This window comes from Leucoraja erinacea, unplaced genomic scaffold (assembly GCF_028641065.1).
Source record: "Leucoraja erinacea ecotype New England unplaced genomic scaffold, Leri_hhj_1 Leri_219S, whole genome shotgun sequence".
Classification (NCBI taxonomy): Eukaryota; Metazoa; Chordata; class Chondrichthyes; order Rajiformes; family Rajidae; genus Leucoraja; species Leucoraja erinaceus.
This window is the reverse complement of record NW_026576120.1, coordinates 17,501-37,878: the sequence shown is the minus strand read 5'-3', so window position 1 is coordinate 37,878 and position 20,378 is coordinate 17,501. Positions and strand designations below refer to the sequence as shown.

General features: G+C 60.0%; 1 protein-coding gene across 1 annotated transcript in view; it reads left to right on the top strand.

Moving 5' to 3' along the window:
* The first annotated feature begins 3,759 nt into the window (after positions 1-3,759).
* LOC129716365 (large neutral amino acids transporter small subunit 2-like) overlaps positions 3,760-20,378 on the top strand; it is a 26,713-nt gene continuing 10,094 nt past the window's right edge. Inside the window, 5 exon segments of the mRNA XM_055666236.1 lie at positions 3,760-4,114; positions 14,210-14,414; positions 15,034-15,118; positions 15,121-15,187; positions 19,934-20,059. Coding sequence (XP_055522211.1) covers positions 3,949-4,114; positions 14,210-14,414; positions 15,034-15,118; positions 15,121-15,187; positions 19,934-20,059 — 649 coding nt within the window. The 5' untranslated portion in view covers positions 3,760-3,948.

Genomic DNA, 20,378 nt, shown 5'->3' with positions numbered 1-20,378 from the left:
CCTCTTTCCCTCTCTCTCTCCTCCTCTCTCTTCCTTCCCTCTCCCCTCCTTCCCCCTCTCCCCTCCCCTCTCCTCTCCTCTCCTCTCCCTCTCCCCTCCCCCCCTCTCCCCTCCCCTCCTCTCCTCTCCCCCCCCCCCCCCCCTCTCCCCTCCTCTTCTCTCCTCCCCCTTCTCCTCCCCTCCTCTCCCGTCCTCTTCTCTTCCCCTCTCTTCTCCTCTCCTCTCCGCTCACCTCTCCTCACTTCTCCTCTCTCCCCTCTTCTCCTCTCCTCTCCTCCCCTCCTCTCTCCTCTCCTCTGCTCACCTCTCCTCTCCTCCCTCTCTCCTCTCCTCTCCTCCCCTCCTCTCTCCTCCCCTTCCTCCCCTCGCCACCCTATCCTCTTCTCCCCTCTCCTCCCTCTGCTCTCCTCTCCTCCCTCTCCTCTCCTCTCCTCTCTCTCCTTCTCTCCCTCCTCCCCTCTCTCTCTCTCTCTCCTCCTCTCTCTCCCCTCCCCTCCCTCCCTCTCCCCCCCCCTCCTCCCTCTCCTCCTCCCCCCTCCTCTTCCTCCTCCTTCTCTCTCCTCTCTCTCCTCCTCTCCCTCCTCTCCTCCTCCTCCCCCTCTCTCCCCTCCCCCTCTCTCCCTCCCTCCTCCCTCCTCCCCTCTCTCTCTCCCCTCCCCTCCTCCTCTCTCTCCCCTCCCTCTCTCTCTCTCTCTCTCTCCTCCTCTCTTCTCCTCTCCCTCTCTCTCCCTCTCCTCTCTCCCTCTTCCTCTATCCCTCCCTCCTCCCTCTCTCCCTCTGTCTCTCCCCTCCCTCTCTTTCCCCTTCTATCTTCCTCATCTCTCTCCCTCTCCTCTCTCTCTCCCCCCCTCTCCCCTCCCCTCTCTCCCCTCTTCTTCTCTCCTCTCTTTCTCTCCCCTCTCCCTCCTCCTCTCCTCCCCCCTCTCCTCCTCCTCCTCCTCCCTCTCCTCCCTTCCCTCTCCCTCTCTCCTCCTCCTCTCCTCTCCTCTCCCCTCTATCTATTCTCTCCCCTCTCCTCTCCTCTCCTCTCCTTCCTCTCCTCTCCTCTCCTCTCCCCTCCTCCCCTCTCCTCTCCTCTCCTCCTCTCCTCTCCTCTCCTCTCCTCTCCTCTCCTCTCCTCTCCTCTCCTCTCCTCTCCTCTCCTCTCTTCTCCTCTCCTCTCCTCTCCTCCTTCTCCCCTCTCCTCCCTTCTCTCTCCTCTCCTCTCCTCCCTCTCCCTCCCCCTCCTCCTCTCTCTCTCCTCTCCTCTCTCTCTCTTCTCCTCTCTCTTTCCCCCTCCTCTCCTCTCCCCCCTCCTCTCCTCTCCTCCTCTCCCTCCTCCTCTCTCCTCTCTCCCCTCCCCTCCTCTCCTCTCCTCTCCCCCCCCCTCCTCTCCTCTCCTCCCCTCCCCTCTCCTCTCCTCCCCTCTCCTCTCCTCACACCTCTCCCCTCCTCTCCTCTCCTCTCCTTCCCCTACTCTTGTCCCCACCCCTCCCCCCTCCTCTCTCCTCCCCTCTCTCTCCTCCCCTCTCCTCTCCTCTCCTCTCCTCTCCTCTCCTCTCCCTCCTCTCTCTCCCTCCCTCTCCCTCTCCTCCCTCTCTCCTCCTCCTCCTCTCCCCTCCCTCTCCTCTCCTCTCCCCCCTCCCCCTCCTCCCCTCTTTCTCCTCTCTCCCCTCCTCCCCCCTCCTCCCTCTCCTCCCTCTCCTCCTTCCCCCCTCTCCTCTCCTCCTCTCTTCCCCTCCCTCTCCCTCTCCTTCCCTCCTCTTCCCCTCCTCTCCCCTCTCCTCTTCTCTCCTCTCCTCTTCCCCCTCCTCTTCTCCCTCTCTCCTCTCCTCTTCTTCCTCCTCCCCTCTTCCTCCCTCTCTCTCTCTCCTCTCCTCTCCCTCTCCCTCCTCCTCTCCTCCCTCTCCTCTCTCCCTCTCCTCTCCTCTCCTCTCCTCTCCTCCTCCCCTCTCCTCTCTCCCCTTCCTTTCTCTCCCCTCCCTCTCCCTCCTCTCCTCCCTCTCCTCTCTCCTCCTCTCCCTCCCTTCTTCCCCTCCCCCTCTCTCTCCCTCCCTCTCCTACCCTCCCCTCTCTCTCCTCTCCTCTCCTCTCCTCCCCTCTCTCTTCCTCCCCTCTCCTCTCCTCTCCTCTCTCCTCCCCTCTCCTCTCCTCTCCCTCTCCTCTCCTCTCCCTCTTCCCCCTCCTCCCCTTCTCCTCCCCCCTCCTCCCTCTCTCCTCTCCTCTCCTCTTTCTCTCCTTCCTCCTTTCTCTCCTCTCCTCTCCCCTCCTCTTTCCTTCCTCTCCTCCCTCTCCCTCCCCCTCCCTCTCCTCCCCTCTCTCTTCTCTCCTCTCTCCCTTTCCCTCTCTCTCTCTCTCTCCTCTCTCTCTCTCTCTCTTCTCCCTTCCCTCTCCCTCTCTCTCTCTCTCTCCCTTCCTCTCCTCTCCTCTCTCCTCTCCTCTCCTCCCTCTCCTCTTTCTCCCCCCTCCTCTTCCTTTCCCTCTCCTTCCTTTTCCTCTTCCTCTCTCTTTCTCCTCCCTCTTTCCTCCTCTCCCTCTCCCCCCTTCCTCTCTCCCCCCCTCTCCTCCTCTCTCTCTTCCCCCCCCTCTCCTCCCCTCCTCTCCTCCTCTCTCTCCTCTTCTCTCTCTCCTCTCCTCTCTCCTCTCTCTCTCTCCCCTCTCTCCCCTCCTCCTCCTCTTTCTCTCCCTCCTCTCTCTCTCCTCTCCCTCTCCTCTCCTCCCCTTGCTCTCCATCTATCTATCTATCTCTCTATCTATCCATCTATCTGTCTCCTCTCCTCTCCTCTCTCCCTCTATCTATCCATCCTCTCCATCTATCTATCTCTCTCTCTCTCTCTCCCCTCTCCCCTCTTCTCTCCTCCTCTCCTCCCCTCTCCTCCCCTCTCTCTCCTCTCCTCTTCTCTCTTTTCCTCTCCTCCTCTCTCTCTCCCTCTCCTCTCTCCCCTCCCTCTCTCTCCCTCTCCTTCTCTCCCTCCCTCTCCTTCTCTCACTCCATTTCTCTTCCCCTCTCTCTCTCTCTCTCCTTCTCCTCTCTCTCCCCCCTCTCTCCTCTCTCCTCTCCCTCCCCTCTCTCCCTCTCCTCTCCCCTCTCCTTCCCCTCTCCTCTCCTCTCTCCCTCTCTCTCTCCTTCTTCTCCCTCCCTCTCTCTTCCTCTCTCCTCTCCCCTCCTCCTCTCCTCTTCTCCCTCTCTCTCCTCTCTCTCTCTCTCTCTTCCCTCCTCCCTCCCTCTCCTCTCCCTCCCCTCCTCTTCCCTCCCTCCTCTCCTCTCCTCTCCCTCTCCTCTCCTCTCCTCTCCTCGTTCTCAGGTCGTGTCCACATCTCTCTCCCCTCTCCCTCTCTCTCCCCCTCTCTCCTTCGCAGGTCGCTTCCCCCTCTCTCTCCCTCTCCCCTGGACACAGAGAGAGAGAGAGAGGGGGGGGGGGCGAGAGAGGGAGAGGGAGGGAGAGAGAGAGAGAGAGAGAGAGAGAGAGAGAAACAGAGATATAAAGGAGTGGAAGAGTAACACAGCTCCAAGCTGTAGCTGCGTAATCACACATTAACTGCAGGCACAAGGACAGCGGGCGAGAGGGAGCTGGCGATCGTTGCTCCCGACTTAATCACTTTGTCGTTTAGCAACAGCGGGACAAAGTGGGGAGACGAGAGAGGAAAGAGAGAGAGAGGAAAACTTGTTCCTCCCTTTAGCACCTTTGACACAATGGATGCGCCCAATAACCCCATCTGTTGCCCACCTTGCATCCCCCCGCTCCTTCCCCCCCCCCCCCCCGGGAGGTCCCCTGATCGTGAGGGAGGGATCGGCGACCTGTGGCTCCTTGACGGTCCGGAGAGATAAGTGGCCGTCTCTCCACAGTGGCCGCTTCCCACCGTTAGTTCCATCGCCACCCGTCAACCCGTGAGTTGAGCCCGCTAACCCGTGCGCCTCTCCCCCCTCCCCCCCTCCCTGGACCGGCAGCCGGTGAGCGGACGGACGGCATGGACGAGGGTAGCCGGCTGAGGAGCGGCCCCACCGCGGGGACCGGCGGCAACGATGACCACAGCCTGCGCAGCGGCGGCGGCAGCAACGGCGGCAAGAAGGAGGAGGCTGGCGTCACGCTGAAGAAGGAGATCGGCTTGGTCAGTGCCTGCGGCATCATCGTGGGTGAGTCTCACCCCCCTCTCCCTCCCCCCCCCCCACCATCCAGTGTGAGCGGGGCTGAGTGTGAGCGGGTCTGAGTGTGAGCGGGGTTGAGTGTGAGCGGGGCTGAGTGTGAGTGGGGCTGAGTGTGAGCGGGGCTGAGTGTGAGCCGGGGTTGAGTGTGGAGCGGGGACTGATTGTGAGCGGGCCCTGGCGTGAGCGGGGCTGAGTGTGAGAGGGGCTGCTGAGCATGGATGAGTGTGAGTGTGAGCTCCCGTGGCTCACGTGAGCGGGCTGAGTGTGTGAGTGGGGCTGAGAGTGTGAGCGTGGGCTGAGTGTTGAGCGGGGCTGAGTGTGAGCTGGGGTTGAGTGAGCGCGGGGCTGAGTGTGAGCGGGGCTGAGTGTGAGCGGGGCTGAGCGTGAGCGGGGCTGAGGGTGAGCGGGGCTGAGTGTGAGCGGGGCTGAGCGTGAGCGGGGCTGAGTGTGAGCGGGACTGAGTGTGAGCGTGGCTGAGTGTCGCAGCATGGGTGAGTGTGAGTGGAGCATTGGATTTAGTGAGTGTGAGCGGGGGCTAAGTGTGGTGCGCGGGGACTGAGTTGTGAGCGGGGTGAGTGTGTGAGCATGGATGAGTGTGAGCATGATGAGTGAGTGTGAGTGTGCGGGGCTGAGTGTGAGGCCTGGGGCCTGAGCTGTGAGCGGGGTTGAGTGTGAGCGGGGCAGTGTGAGCGGGGTTGAGCTGAGCGGGGTTGATTGTGTGAGCGGGTTGGCTGAGTGTGAGCGGGGCTGCAGTGTGATGCGGGGCTGTGTGGCATGTTGTGGTGTCCTGGGTGATTGTGTGAACAGTTAGTGGGTTGAGTGTCGGATTGATTGTGTGTGTGTGGGGTTGGTGTGTGTGGGGTTGAGTGTGTGTGTGGGGTTGAGTGTGTGGTGGGGTTGGGTGTGTGTGGGTTTGGGTGTGTGTGGGTGGTTGGGGTGTGTGTGGGGTTGAGTGTGCTGTGAGCTGGGGGTTTTGTGTGTGTGTGGGGTTTGGGTCCTGTGTGTGGGGGTTGGGTGTTGTGTGGGTTTGGGTGTGTGTGGGGGGTTGGTGTGTGTGTGGGGTTGGGTGTGTGTGGGGTTGGGTGTGTGGGGTTGAGTGTGTGTGGGGCTGAGTGTGTGTGTGGGGTGTGGGGTTGGGTGTGTGTGGGGTTGGGTGTGTGTGGGGGTTCGTGTGGGTGGGGTGGTTGTGGGTGTTGGGTTGGGTTGAGTGTGTGTGTGGGGGTGAGTGGTGTGTGGGTTGTCCTGGTGTGTGGTGGTTCCTGTGTGTGTGGGGTTCCTGTGTGTCTCCTGGGTGTGTGGGGTTGTGTGGTGGTGTGGGGCTGAGTGGTGTGTGTGGGTTTGGGGTGTGTGTGGGGGTTGGGTGACTCCCTCCTGAGTGGTGTTGGGCCAGTTCCTGTGTGTGTGTGGGGGTTGGTGTGTGGTGGGGTTGGGTTGTGTGTGTGGGGTTGGGTGTGTGTTGGGGCTGTGTGTGTGTGTGGGGTGGTTGGGTGTGGTGTGGGGTTGAGTGTGTGTTGGGGTGGGTGTGTGTGTGGGGTTGTGTGTGTGGGGTTGTGTGTGTTGGGTTGGGGTGTGTGTGGGGGTTGTGTTGTGGTGGGGTTGTGTGTGTGTGGGTGTTGAGTGTGGTGTGTGGGGTGGGGTGTGTGTGTTTTGTGTGTGTCTGGGATTGTGTGTGAGATTGTGTGTGTGTGTGTGTGAGACTGAGTGTGTGTGAGTGTGAGTGTGTGTGAGACTGAGTGTGTGTGAGACTGAGTGTGTGTGAGATTGTGTGTGATAGACTGAGTGTGAGATTGTGTGTGTGGATTGGTGTGTCCTCTGAGTCCTCCTCTCCTGTGTGTGTGTGTGTGGATGGAGTGATAGGTGTGTGTGTGTGATTGTGTGTGTGTGTGTGTGTGTGTGTGTGTGTGATGATTGTGTGATGTGTGTGGTGTGTGTGTGTGGGGTGTGCTTGTGGTGTGTGTGAGGGTTGGTCTGGTGTGTGTGGGCTTGTGTGTGATAGACGGAGTGTGAGTGTGTGTGTGTGTGTGATTGTGTGTGTGACTGAGTGTGAGATTTTGTGTGTGTGTTGTGTGTGTGTGTCCTTGTGTGTCCCGTGTCAGTGTGTGCCCTGTGTCTGTGTGTGGGTGTCCTCTCCTGAGTGGTGTGTGTCTGTATTCCTCTGTGTGAGTGTGGGTGTGTGGTGTGTGGTGTGAGATTGAGTGTGGGTGTGGTGGGGTGTGTGTGAAATTGTGTGTGTGGTGGGATTGTGTGTGTGTGTGAGTAATAGGTGTGTGTGTGTGATTGGGTGTGTGGTGGTGTGTGTGAGATTGAGTCTGTGTGTGTGTGTGTGTGTGTGTGTGTGTGTGTGTATGTGTGTGTTCGTGTGTGTGTACGTGTGTACCTCTCTGTCTGTGTGTGTGTACGTGTGTGTGTACGTGTGTGCGTGTGTGTGTGGGTGTGTGTTCCTCTTCCTGGGGGAGTCTCCTGATGAGTGTGTATTGTGGTCCTCGCCTGTCCTCCTGAGAATGAGACGTCTCCTCCCCTCTCCTCTAGTGGGGAGATTGGTGGTGTGTGTGTGGTGAGTCTTGTGTGTGTGGTGTGTTTGGGGGATTGGTGGGTGGGTGAGTTGTGTGTGTGTGGTGTCTGTGTGAGATTGTGGTTGTGTGTGATTCACCATGCCTCTCCTGTGCTAATGAGACCAAGAAAGTGGGAACCCTCGTCCTACTGATCGATGTGATTAGGAACTTTGGTGGTTTGAGCCCTCCTGTTTTCCACTCCCCTCCCCTGATACCTCCTCTCCTCCCCTCCCCTTAACTCCCCCTCCCCTCCTGCTCCCTCCCTCCCCTCCCTCCCTCCCCTTCCTCTCCTCCCCTCCCCCCCCTCCCCCCCCTCCCTCCCTCCCTCCCCCCTCCCTCCCCTCCCCCCTCGTCCCCCCCCTCTCCCTCCCTCCCTTCCCTCCCTCCCTCCCTCCCTAACTGGAAAGCTTTCCAACCTTCTCCCTAGAAGGTCAACACAAAATGCTGTAGTAACTCAGCGGGACAGGCAGCATCTCTGGAGAGAAGGAATGGGTGGCGTTTCAGATCAAGACACTTCTTCCGACGGTTCTGGTTCTATTGAGTTCATAAATGACAGAAGCAGAATTAGGCGAATCATTCGGCCCATCAAGTCTACTCCGCCATTCAATCATGGCTGATCTATCTCTCCCTCCTAACCCCATTCTCCTGCCTGCCTTCTCCCCGTAACCCCTGACACCCGCACTAATCAAGAATCTATCTGTCTCCGCCTTAAAAATATCCACTGACTTGTGGCCTCCACAGCCGTCTGTGGCAACGAGTTCCACAGATTCACCACCCTCCTCTGGCTAAAGAAATTCCTCCTCAACTCCTTCCTGAAGGAACGTCCTGTAATTCTGAGGCTGTGCCCTCTGATCCTAGACTCTCCCACTAGTGAAAGAAAGATCCCCTCCACACCCACTCTATCCTGGCCTTTCACTATTGGGGACGGGGCTGAGGGTGGGGGCCGTTGTTGAGCAGGGTGCAAGGTACTGGCCGCTACCAGACTGTGGGCGGCTCAGTCACTGACCAGCAATCCCTGGGTGAAGGAATGAAGGAAGTCCCCCCGACCGGCCCAGAGGTTTTGGATGTAACATCTGATTAGGGACAAATTAAATCTTCCCCTGTGCTTCTGTCCACGACTGGGCTGATTAGATTGTGGGCTGAATACAGAGGGACCAAACACCTGGGGGAGGGGGGGGGGGGTTGTGAGAGAGAGAGAGAGAGAGAGAGAGAGAGGAGAGAGACACAGAGATAGAGAGAGTGAGAGAGAGAGAGAGAGAGAGAGACAGAGACAGGGACAGAGGGGAGAGAGAGAGAGAGAGAGAGAGAGAGGAGCCCATTGCCATGGACACCTTCCTACTGAGTGGGATGTGGGGGGAGAGTGAGTGGGTGGGGGTGCGTTGGTTGGGGGGGGAGAGAGTGGGTGGGCAGTGGGGGGGTGAGTGGGCAGTGGGGGTGAGGGTGGGAAGTGGGGGGGGTGGGTGGGTGAGTGGGGGGGGGGGGTGGTGGGCAGTGGGGGGGTGAGGGGTGTGGGGGTGAGTGGGCAGTGGGGGGGGGTGAGTGGGCAGAGTGGGGGGGTGAGTGGGCAGTGGGGGTGTGAGTGGGCAGTGGGGGTGAGTGTGTGGTGAGTGGGTGTGGGGGGCAGTGGGGGTGAGTGGGCAGGGGGGGGGGGTGGGTGGGCAGTGGAGTGGGGGGGGGTGAGTGGGGCAGTGGGGGTGAGTGGGTGTGGGGGTGAGTGGGCAGGGGGGGGGTGAGTGGGCAGTGGGGGTGAGTGGGCAGTGGGGGGGTGAGTGGGCAGTGGGGGGTGAGTGTGCAGTGGGGGTGAGTGGCAGGGGGGGGGGAGTGGGCAGTGGGGGGGGTGAGTGGGCAGTGGGGGGGTGAGTGGGCAGTGGGGGTGAGTGGGGCAGTGGGGGTGTGGTGGGCAGTGGGGGTGAGTGGGCAGTGGGGGGGGGTGAGTGGGCAGTGGGGGGGTGAGTGGGCAGTGGGGGGTGAGTGGGCAGTGGGGGGGTGAGTGGGCAGTGGCAGGGGTGTGAGTGGGCAGTGGGGGGGTGAGTGGGCAGTGGGGGGGTGAGTGGGCAGTGGGGGTGAGTGGCAGTGGGGGGTGAGTGGGCAGTGGGGGGTGAGTGGGCAGTGGGGGTGAGTGGGTGTGGGGGGTTGAGTGGGCAGTGGGGGGGTGAGTGGGCAGTGGGGGGGGTGAGTGGGCAGTGGGGGGTGAGTGGGCAGTGGGGGGGGAGTGGGCAGTGGGGGAAAGTGAGTGGGCAGTGGGGGTGAGTGGGCAGTGGGGGGTGAGTGGGCAGGGGGGGAGTGAGGGGGGGGCAGTGGGGGAGTGAGTGGGCAGGGGGGGGTGAGTGGGCAGTGGGGGGGTGAGTGGGCAGTGGGGGGGTGTGAGTGGGGTTGGGGGTGTGGTGGCAGTGGGGGTGAGTGGGCAGTGGGGGGTGAGTGGGGTGTGGGGTGGGTGAGTGGGCAGTGGGGGGGTGAGTGGGCAGTGGGGGTGAGTGGGCAGGGGGGGTGAGTGGGCAGTGGGGGGGTGAGTTGGGCAGTGGGGGGTGAGTGAGTGGGCAGTGGGGGTGAGTGGGCAGTGGGGGGTGAGTGGGGGCAGTGGGGGTGTTGTGGGCAGTGGGGGGGTGAGTGGGCAGTGGGGGTGGGGGGTGAGTGGGCAGTGGGGGGTGAGTGGGCAGTGGGGGGTGAGTGGGCAGTGGGGGGGTGAGTGGGCAGTGGGGGTGAGTGGGCAGTGGGGGTGTGAGTGGGCAGTGGGGGGTGAGTGGGCAGTGGGCAGTGGGGGGGTGTGAGTGGGCAGTGGGGGGGTGAGTGGGCAGTGGGGAAGTGAGTGGGCAGTGGGGGGTGAGTGGGCAGTGGGGGGGGTGAGTGGGCAGTGGGGGGTGAGTGGGCAGTGGGGGTGAGTGGGCAGTGGGGGGGTGAGTGGGCAGTGGGGGGGTGAGTGGGCAGTGGGGGGGGTGAGTGGGCAGTGGGGGGTGAGTGGGTGTGGGGGGGAGGGTGAGTGGGGTGAGGGTGGGGGGGGTGAGTGGGGGAGTGGGGGGAGGGGGGGGTGGGCAGTGGGGGTGAGTGGGTGGTGGGGGAGGGGAGTGGGCAGTGGGGGGGTGAGTGGGGCAGTGGGGTGAGTGGGTGTGGGGGGGTGAGTGGGTGTGGGGGGGCGCAGTGTGGGGTGGGGGTGAGTGGGTGTGGGGGGGTGAGTGGGTGGGGGGGGGATGAGTGCAGTGGGGGGGTGAGTGGGCAGTGGGGGTGAGTGGGTGTGGGGGGGGTGAGTGGCAGTGGGGGGGTGGTGAGTGGGCAGGGGGGGTGAGTGGGTGTGGGGGGGTGAGTGAGTGGGTGTGGGGGGGTGAGTGGGCAGTGGGGGGGTGTGAGTGGGCAAGTGGGGGGTGAGTGGGGTGTGTGGGGGTGAGTGGGCAGTGGGGGGGTGAGTGGGGCAGTGGGGGTGAGTGGGCAGTGGGGGGTGGGGTGGGCAGAGTGGGGGTGGGTGGGCAGGGGCCAGGTAGCGGTCCCGAGCGGAGAGAGGGCAGGGTGGGCTGGAGGTGTGCCAGGTACACAAGCAAAACCGGCTCTTCCAGAGCTGCCAGTCTGAGGCTTAGGCTGGCGCTCCGCAGTCTGGGCGAGGCCCACAGGCAGAGCGAGATGGCACGGGCATTGGAGGCCTCTCTGGCCACACAGAACACTCAAGGTCTAGTCTCCCTCACCCCCACGACACAGTCTCCCCACAGCAGTGAGATCACTGATACACTGATACTGTGGAGCAGCTCACACGGTCAAAGGTTGAGCTATTGTTGCTGATCACAAAGAGACAGACAGAGGGAGAGAGACAGAGAGAGACTGAGAGAGAGAGAGGGAGAGACTGACAGAGAGAGGGAGAGAGACAGAGGGAGAGAGAAAAACACAGAGAGAGACAGACAGAGGGAGAGAGACAGGGAGAAAGACAGAGAGAGAGAGAGGGAGAGACTGAGAGAGAGAGAGAGAGACAGAGGGAGAGAGAAAGACACAGAGAGGCAGACAGAGAGAAAGATAGAGACAGACAGAGAGAAAGATAGAGACAGACAGAGAGAGAGAGAGAGACAGAGGGAGAGAGAAAGATAGAGACAGACAGAGAGAGAGAGACAGAGAGAGTGGAAGATGGACTGAAAGACAAAGAGTGAGACAGACAGAGGGAGGGAGGGAGGGAGGGCAGGAGCAGTACAGATACCCCAGGGGGGCTGGGAGGAAGAGTGAGGGTGTGGTGGGGAGTGGGGGCTCTTGGATAAACCCAGTCCCTCGTGGCCTTGCCAGCTAATCTCAGGGGTCTCAGTTCTCCCTCCAGTGCCACTTCAGATAAGTTTTAATCTCTTGTTATGTGGCGTCAGTGTCGTGAGCGGATTACACAGCACATGACCACGTTATCTTTGTTACACTTCCCTGGCCTCCACTTGTGTCTGCTGTTGCCTCTTCCCACTGCTGCACCACATCCACTGCACATTCACCGCTCTCCCTCCTTCCTGCCTCTCTCTCCCCTTCTTTCCCTTTCCTTCCCCCCCCCCCCCTTCCCCCTTCCCTCCCCCCCCCCCCTTCTGTCTCCCCTCTCCCACGTGCTTCCACTCATTGGCAGACTGCACCAGCCACTTTCACTTCCTGCTGCTGCCTCCCTTGGATTCTGTGGGTTCAGCATTTGCACCCACCAGCCACTCACACACACGTGAGCCCACTCCTCCCCCCTCCCCCCGTCACTCACACACACGTGAGCCCACTTCCCCTCCACAGCAACACACACACACGTGAGCCCACCCACCCCCAGACGGTGCATGTTGCATGTTGCAACAAAGCCATCCCTGCCCCAACCACCCCCCGCACAGGAACTTAGTTTAGTTTAGAGATACAGCGTGGAAGCCGGCCCTTCGGCCCACCAAGTCCATGCTGACCAACGACCACTAGCACTATCCTATACTTTAGGGACAATTTACAATCTTTACCAAAGCCAACGAACCTACAAACCGGCACATCCTTTGTACGTTCTCCCTGTGATGTGACCTGCGTGGGTTTTCTCCGGGTGCTCCAGGCTTCCTCCCACACTCCAAAGAGGTGCGGGGTTGTAGATTAATAGACCCTACTGCAAGATCATCCGCAGGTGTGCGGGGAGTGGGTGGGGAAAGTGGGGTAACATGGAACTAGTGTGAATGGGCGATCGCTGGCCGGCACGGAATGGGCGGGCCGAAGGGCCTGTTTCCATGCTGGATCGCCAAACTAAACTAAAGATGCCGCCTGCCCCGCTGAGTTCATAGAAACATAGAAATTAGGTGCAGGAGTAGGCCATTCGGCCCTTCGAGCCTGCACTGCCATTCAATATGATCATGGCTGATCATCCAACTCAGTATCCCGTACCTGCCTTCTCTCCATACCCCCTGATCCCCTTAGCCACAAGGGCCGCATCTAACTCCCTCTTAAATATAGCCAATGAACTGGCCTCAACTACCCTCTGTGGCAGAGAGTTCCAGAGATTCACCACTCTCTCTGTGTGAAAAAAGTTCTTCTCATCTCGGTTTTAAAAGATTTTTCCCCCTTATCCTTAAGCTGTGACCCCTTGTCCTGGACTTCCCCAACATCGGGAACAATCTTCCTGCATCTAGCCTGTCCAACCCCTTAAGAAAGTTTCTATAAGATCCCCTCTCAATCTCCTAAATTCTAGCGAGTACAAGCCGAGTCTATCCAGCCTTTCTTCATAAGACAGTCCTGCCATCCCAGGAATCAGTCTGGTGAACCGTCTCTGCACTCCCTCTATGGCAATAATGACCTTCCTCAGATTTGGAGACCAAAACTGTACGCAATACTCCAGGTGTGGTCTCACCAAGACCCTGTACAACTGCAGTAGAACCTCCCTGCTCCTATACTCAAATCCTTTTGCAATGAAAGCCAACATACCATTTGCTTTCTTCACTGCCTGCTGCACCTGCATGCCTACCTTCAATGACTGGTGTACCATGACACCCAGGTCTCGCTGCATCTCCCCCTACCAGTTCCCACCGGTATTTAGTCCCCCCTGACATCTGGTCACGCGGCTCAGGCATGCGGTGACTTGTAAACACCAGGATTATTTCTGGCAGCTCCCCTCCTGCTCAAATACATCCACGGGACACACCAGACATGACACTGCCTCTCACACACATGCTGGACACACTCAGCAAGCCGGGCAGCATCAATGTGCAGGCGGATGCCGGTGTACACCAAAGATAAGGCTCAAAATGCAGGAGTAACTCAGCTGGGACAGGCAGCATCTCTGGATAGAAGGAATGGGTGGCTTTTCGGGTCGAGACCCTTCCCCAGACGGACAATAATGTTTGGGACACAGACCCGTCACTTATTTATTCGCCTCTCTACTCCACACTTTGAGATTTTTGTAATAGAAAAACAACCACATGTGGTTAAAGTGCACATCGTCAGATTAGTATACATTTTGCTTTCACCATGTGGAAATTACAGCTTTTTTTATACATAGTCCCCCCCCCCCCCCCCATTTCAGGGCACCATAATGTTTGGGACACAGTAACGTCATGTTTAGTATTTTGTTGCATATCCTATGCATGCAATGACTGCTTGAAGTCTGTGATTCATGGACACATCACCAGTGCTCTGCTGATGTCTTCACTATCTTGTTTTTGAGGGCTAGTCCCAGGCCTCCCCCCCCCCCTCTGCCTCTCATCTTTCTCTCTCTCCTCTCCTCTGTGTTTTTCACTAACCCCTCTCTATCTCCCCCTCCTCTTTTCATCTCTCTCTCCCCCCCCCCTCCTCCTCTCCTCCTCCTCCCTCTTTCCTCTCTCCTCTTCTCTTTTCTCCTCTGTCCCCTCTCTCCCCTCCCCTCTCTCTCTCCTTCTCTAACCCCCTCTCCTATCCTCTCTCTCTCTCTCATCCCTCCTCTCCTCTCCTCTCTCTCCTCTCCTCTCTCCTCCTCTCCTCTCCCCTTCCTCTCCTCGCTCTCTCCCCTCCTCTCTAACCCCTCTCTCTCTCCTCTCTCCTCCCCTCTCTCTCTCCCTCTCCCCTCTCTCCTCTCTCACTAACTCTCTCTCTCCTCTCTCTCTCTAACCTCTCTCTCTATCTTTCCACCCTCTCTCTCCCCCCTCTCCTCTCCTCCCTCCCTCCCTCTCCTCTGTCCTCTCCCTCCTCTTTCTCTCTTGTTCTCTCCTCTCTCTCCTCTCCCCCTCTCTCTCTCTCTCCTCTTCTCTCTCCCTCTCTCCCCTCTCTCTCCCCTCCCCCTCTCTCTCTCTCTCTCTCTCTCTCTTCCTCTCCTCTCTCTCTCTCTCCCTGCTCTTCTCTACTTTTGTCCCCTCTCTATCTCTCTTTCTCTCTCCTTCTCTCTCTCCTCTCCTCTCTCTCTCCCCTCTCTCTCCCTGTCTCTCCCTCTCTCCCCCCTCCCTCCCCTCCTCTCGTCTCTCCTCTCTCCTCCCCTCCCTCTGCCCCTCCTCTCTCCTCCCCCCTCTCTCCCTCTCCCTCTCTCCCTCCTCTTCTCTCTCTATTCTCCCCTCTCTCTCCCCCCCTCTCCTCCTCTCTCTAACCCCTCTCTCTGTCTGTGTCTCCACAGGGAACATCATAGGCTCTGGCATCTTCGTCTCCCCTAAAGGTGTGATGGAGAACGCGGGCTCGGTGGGCCTGGCGTTGGTGGTGTGGATCATCACGGGTTTCATCACGGCCATTGGCGCGCTGTGCTACGCCGAGCTGGGCGTCACCATCCCCAAGTCTGGCGGGGACTACTCCTACGTCAAGGACATCTTCGGCGGCCTGGCTGGGTGAGGAGGCCCGGTCCCCTTTCCCCCCGGTCACCTTTCACCCCGGCCCCCTTTCACCCCGGCCACGGGGGGGGGGGGCATCTACAGGCCCCGGGGGGGTCAGGTCATGAACTCTCACCCCCGGGGATCGGGGTGTCCAGCCCCCTCCTCACAATCTGCTTAGCTCACCCCCTCCCCTCTTCTTTCTTTCTCTCCCCCACTGCCTGGGACGGGGGGGGGGGGTGGGATGGGATGGGGGTGGGACGGTGAGGTGGGGGAGGGGTGGGGGATTGGGGGGGGTCGGGAGGGTTGGATCTGTTTCCCCTCCTCTGGGAACGGGGTTTGGGTGGGGGTGGATGTGAGTGATTCTTGGGGGGGGGCTGGGCTGGGTAGGGGGACGATAGACGGGGAGGGGACGTTGAGGGGGTGGGAGGGGTGGGATTCCTCAGGGGGAGAGACGGGGGGGGGATGTTGAGGGAGGGGGCTGGGATGGGACGGGGAAGAGACGGGGAGGGATGCTGATGGTGGAGGCTGCTGGACGGGGAGGGGGATGTTGAGGGGGTCCTGGGGGGCAATGTTGAGGGAGGGGGATGGGAGTCTCGGCGGCTGGCTATGTGACCCTGCCCCGTGCCCCCGGCAGCTTCCTGCGCCTGTGGATCGCTGTGCTAGTCATCTACCCGACCAACCAGGCCGTCATCGCCCTGACCTTCTCCAACTACGTGCTGCACCCCCCTCTTCCCCACCCTGCTACGCCCCCCGAGCTGGGCTGCGTCTGCTGGCTGCCGTCTGTCTCCGTGAGTATCCTCCCCCCCCTCCCCACGGGAAACCCCCCCCTTCCCCGCAACCCCCCCCCACTATTTACCCCCCTCCTTCCCCCCTCCCTGTAACTCCCCCTCCCCCTCCCCCTCCCCCGAGACCCCCAACCCCCTTCCCCGAGACCCCCCTCTCCCCCCCCCTCCTCTCCCATCCCCTCCCCCTCCCCCTCCCCTCCGCCCCAAACCCCATCCCCCCCCTCCCCTCCAACCCCAAGCCCCCTCTTTGTTCCCCCCCTCCCCCCCTCTCTCCTCCCTTGTTGGCTAAAGGGATCAGGGGGTATGGAGAGAAGGCAGGTACAGGATATTGAGTTGGATGATCAGCCATGATCATATTGAATGGCGAATGGTGCAGGCTGGAAGGGCCGAATGGCCTCTACTCTCTGCACCTATTGTCTATGTTTCTATGGGACGTTTTCTCTTTCCCTCTCTCCCTCTCTCCCTCTCTCCCTCTCTCGCTCCCTCCCTCCCCCCCCCCCTTCCCCCCCCTCTCCCCTTTCACCTCCCCTCCCCCCCATCCCCCTCCCCCCCTTCCCAACCCCCATCACCCTCCCCCCCCCCTCTCTCTCCTGCCCTTCCCCTCCCTCCTTCACGGGGTTTTTGTGGCAATGCCGCTGCCTCTGGGCCCGGTCCAGGTCCGATCGGGTGACACACAAACAAACTCTTCCCAGAAGCAGCAGGCCAGGGAACGGCCCGTCCTCTCCCCCCCCCCCCCCCCTCCCCCCCCCACCTCCCCAGGGACCCCTCTGACCTCCTCACCAGCTCCCCCCCCCCACCCTCCACAACGGCACAGAGGTGTCACGAGCACAAAAACACCCCACCAAACATCTTATTGACTCTTAGTGACTCTTGGCCACTGTCACTGCCTGCTCTGTACAACCGCACATTCCTCCAGAGGCCCACAACAAGGCAGGGTGGACATGGGGTCCACTCAAACTACACGACCCCAGCACCACTACCCTCTCCCTCCCCCTCCCCTCTCCCTCCTCCCTCTCTCCCTCCCTCTCCCCCTCCCTCTCCCCCTCCCCCTCCCCTCTTCCCTCTCCCTCTCCCCCTCCCCCTCTCGTCCTCTCTCTATCCGTCCCTCCGCACTCCCTCTCTCTCCACCCCTTTCTCCACTAGCTCTCCCCTCTCTTCCCCTCCCCTTCCTTCCCTCCCTCCCCCCCTCTCCCCCGCTCTCTCTCTCCCTCTCCCTCCCTCTCCTCCCCTCCCTCTCCATATCCAGTCCCCTCCCTCTCCCATATCCAGTTCTCCCATCCCTCTCCAAATTCAGCACCAAAGATAATTCTCCCTCTCCCTCTGAGCGATTCTCCTCTCCTCTCGTCCTCTCCCCCTCCTCTCCCCTTCCCTCTCCCTCTCCCTCCCTTTCTCCTCCCCCCACTCCCTCTCTCTCACCCTCTCTCCCCTATCGGGTCCTTATCCTCTTCCTCTCCCCCTCCCCCCCTCCCTCTCCCCCCCTCTCTCTCCCTCTCTCCCCTCCCCCTCTCTCTCTCTCTCCCCCTCTCTCCCCCCCTCCCTCTCCCCCCTCTCTCTCTCTCCCTCTCTCGCTCTCTCTCTCTCTCTCTCTCTCTCTCTCTCTCTCCTCTGAATCTCTGTTTTCCTCTTTTCTATCTCTCTCTGTCTGAAGGGGGGGGGGTCACTCTCCATGTGGTAACCGGGGGGGGGGGAGGATTGAGGCGGGGGGGGGGATTGAGGGGGGGGGGGGGGGAGCAGCGAGGTCTGTGCAGGGAGGGGGCTGCGAAGGGAAGGATGTTTTCCAGTATCGGCCTCGCAGTCCTAGAAAGTTCACTGCTTTCAAAACATGCTTACAGCTTGGCACCACGGGGTGGCCCCGGGCCAGGGGGAGAGACACGGGGAGGGCGGGGGAGGGAGGACAGAGGAGAGAGAGAGAGAGAGAGAGAGAGCACCGCCTGGATGAAGGGAAGGGGAGAGATGAGGGTGAGGGAGCAGGAGAGGAAGGGAGAGAGGACAGCGTGGAGGAGGGGGGGAGAGGGGGACGGGGAGGGATGTGGGAGCAGAAGGGAAGGAGTGGAGATGGGGAGAGGAGAGAGAGAGAGAGGGGGGAGATTAGATATATAGGTTTAGGGGGGGAGGACAAAAAGCCCTTCCAGATAACCTCCCTTCACATCTCCTTCCCCCCCTCATACTCCCCGCACTGCGCCTTCCTCATCCCTCTCCCTCCCGTCCCACCCGTCCCCCTCTCCCCCCCACCCCCACACTAGCTCATGTCCCTTACCCCCTTCCCTTCTTCCTCGCCCCTCTCCCCCCCCACCCCCCCCATTCCCTTCTCCCCCCCCCCCCCCTCGGGCCGGTTCTCACTCTCCCTCATTACCCAAGCACATCCTCCAATTCCCATCACACAACCCTCACATAGTCCCCCTCATCCCTCCAGTGGCCATTTGCAGTGTAGAAACGTACAAAATTCTTAAGGGGTTGGACAGGCTAGATGCAGGAAGATTGTTCCCGATGTTGGGGAAGTCCAGGACAAGGGGTCACAGCTTAAGGATAAGGGGGAAATCTTTAGGACCGGAGATGAGAAAAACATTTTTTCACACAGAGAGTGGTGAATCTCTGGAACTCTCTGCCACAGAGGGTAGTTGAGGCCACAGTTCATTGGCTATATTTAAGAGGGAGTTAGATGTGGCTAAAGGGATCAGGGGGTATGGAGAGAAGGCAGGTATGGGAACTGAGTTGGATGATCAGCCATGATCATATTGAATGGCGGTGCAGGCTCGAAGGGCCAAATGGCCTCTACTCCTGCACCTATTGTCTATGTTCCTCTGCCTCCATGGCAGCCATTTGCTGTGTACCTCTGCCCCTCTGGCAGCCATTTGCAGTGTGCCTCTGGCAGCCATTTGCTGTGTACCTCTGCCCCTCAGGCAGCCATTTGCAGTGTACCTCTGCCCCTCTGGCAGCCATTTGCAGTGTACCTCTGCCCCTCAGGCAGCCATTTGCAGTGTACCTCTGCCCCTCAGGCAGCCATTTGCAGTGTACCTCTGCCCCTCAGGCAGCCATTTGCAGTGTACCTCTGCCCCTCTGGCAGCCATTTGCAGTGTACCTCTGCCCCTCTGGCAGCCATTTGCAGTGTACCTCTGCCTCTCTGGCAGCCATTTGCAGTACCCCCCTCTGCCCCTCTGGCAGCCATTTGCCTTCTGTACCTCTGCCCCTCAGGCAGCCATTTGCAGTGTACCTCTGCCCCTCTGGCAGCCATTTGCAGTGTACCTCTGCCCCTCTGGCAGCCATTTGCAGTGTACCTCTGCCCCTCAGGCAGCCATTTGCAGTGTACCTCTGCCCCTCTGGCAGCCATTTGCAGTGTACCTCTGCCCCTCAGGCAGCCATTTGCAGTGTACCTCTGCCTCTCTGGCAGCCATTTGCAGTGTACCTCTGCCCCTCTGGCAGCCATTTGCAGTGTACCTCTGCCCCTCAGGCAGCCATTTGCAGTGTACCTCTGCCCCTCTGGCAGCCATTTGCAGTGTACCTCTGCCCCTCAGGCAGCCATTTGCAGTGTACCTCTGCCTCTCTGGCAGCCATTTGCAGTGTACCTCTGCCCCTCAGGCAGCCATTTGCAGTGTACCTCTGCCCCTCTGGCAGCCATTTGCAGTGTACCTCTGCCCCTCTGGCAGCCATTTGCAGTGTACCTCTGCCCCTCTGGCAGCCATTTGCAGTGTACCTCTGCCCCTCTGGCAGCCATTTGCAGGCAGTGTCTGAGACAAAGGCCTGTGTACAAATCGTGAGTGTGAATAACCATGTCAATGAGTGGAATTGCACTAAAATCGATGCCACAGTGCAGATTAAGCAACAACTCCGAAAGAGTTCAGGGCCATTTCTGTTTGCAGTTGGGTAACTGGGATGTTTACCAATCATTCCGTCTACAGATATTAGTATAATCCTGAATGAATCGTTACCCAGTTCCAGTAGATAGATTGGTCTCACCCTTTTAAAAAAAAAAAAAAATTTTAAACACAAAAACTTTTATTCCGAAACAAAAAAGAAACACACAAAAACAAAGTAACACGATCAAAATTGGCTTTGTGGCAGTTTACAAAACAACAGACATCAATTTTTAAAATAACGTCATCCTCAACAGTATTACACTCACCCCCCCCCCCCCCCGTGGTGACGAGCGTTGACGGAAGGCCTCTAGAGTCCCCTGTGGACACCGCGTGTGTGTTCCCTCTCCACGCACACGCGGGCACGGACATCGGGCCGGAAACCCGACTCCGGTGTGACCATCAACTGCCCGCTGCCTGGACCCGCGAATGGCCATCTTGGCCAGGCCCAGGAGCAGACCGACAGGGAGATCCCCCACCCCCGCACCGACCGACCCTCCCCACTCCCTGCCTCGTGCCCAAACACCAGAACCGTGGGGCCAAAATGCAGCCACAACTTGAGGAGCAGCCGCTACAGATACTGGTACAGGGGCAGCAGCCTCTCACACTCCGTGTACACGTGGACAAGTTACAGGCGGCCGGCGAGTCCGTGAACCGACTCAAATATTTATCATTCCCGCGGCCCCGTGCAACGCTCTCCAACCCCAGGTCCCCGATGTAAAGGGGGAGGAGGAACTCCCTTGTAGAGAGACTTCCAGGGGCTTCACCCTGTGTCTGACCCTGGCCCGTGGGGTGTGTGTGTGTGTGTGTGTGTGTGAGGGGGGACATGTCGGGACAGTGGGGAGGAAACTTTTCCTCCTCTCCCCTCCCCCCCCCCCCCTCTCTCTCTCTCCTACAGTGTTGCTAACCTGGGTGAACTGCTCCAGCGTGCGGTGGGCCACACGGGTCCAGGACATCTTCACCGCTGGCAAGTTGCTGGCTCTCGGCCTCATCATCATCATGGGCTTCGTGCAGGTGTGCCGAGGTGGGTGGCAGACCCCCCCCCCCCCCCCCCCCCCCCAGTCTCTACCCCCCATCCCTCCCCGTCTCTACCCACCAAACCTCAATAGTCAATAATCAGATTTATCCGTCCCGTACCCAATATGGTGCGGTGAAATGAATTTGCCAGCAGCGGTTCAATAAAAAAGGACACACAATTCACAATGAAAATTGAACACAAACATCCACCACTGTGGTGGAAGGCACAAAGTACAGTCAGTCCTCCTCCATTTTCCCCCGTGGTCGGGGACCACAAGCCCCCCCCACAGTTGCCGCTGCGGGCGTCCAGATGTACAGGCGAGGTA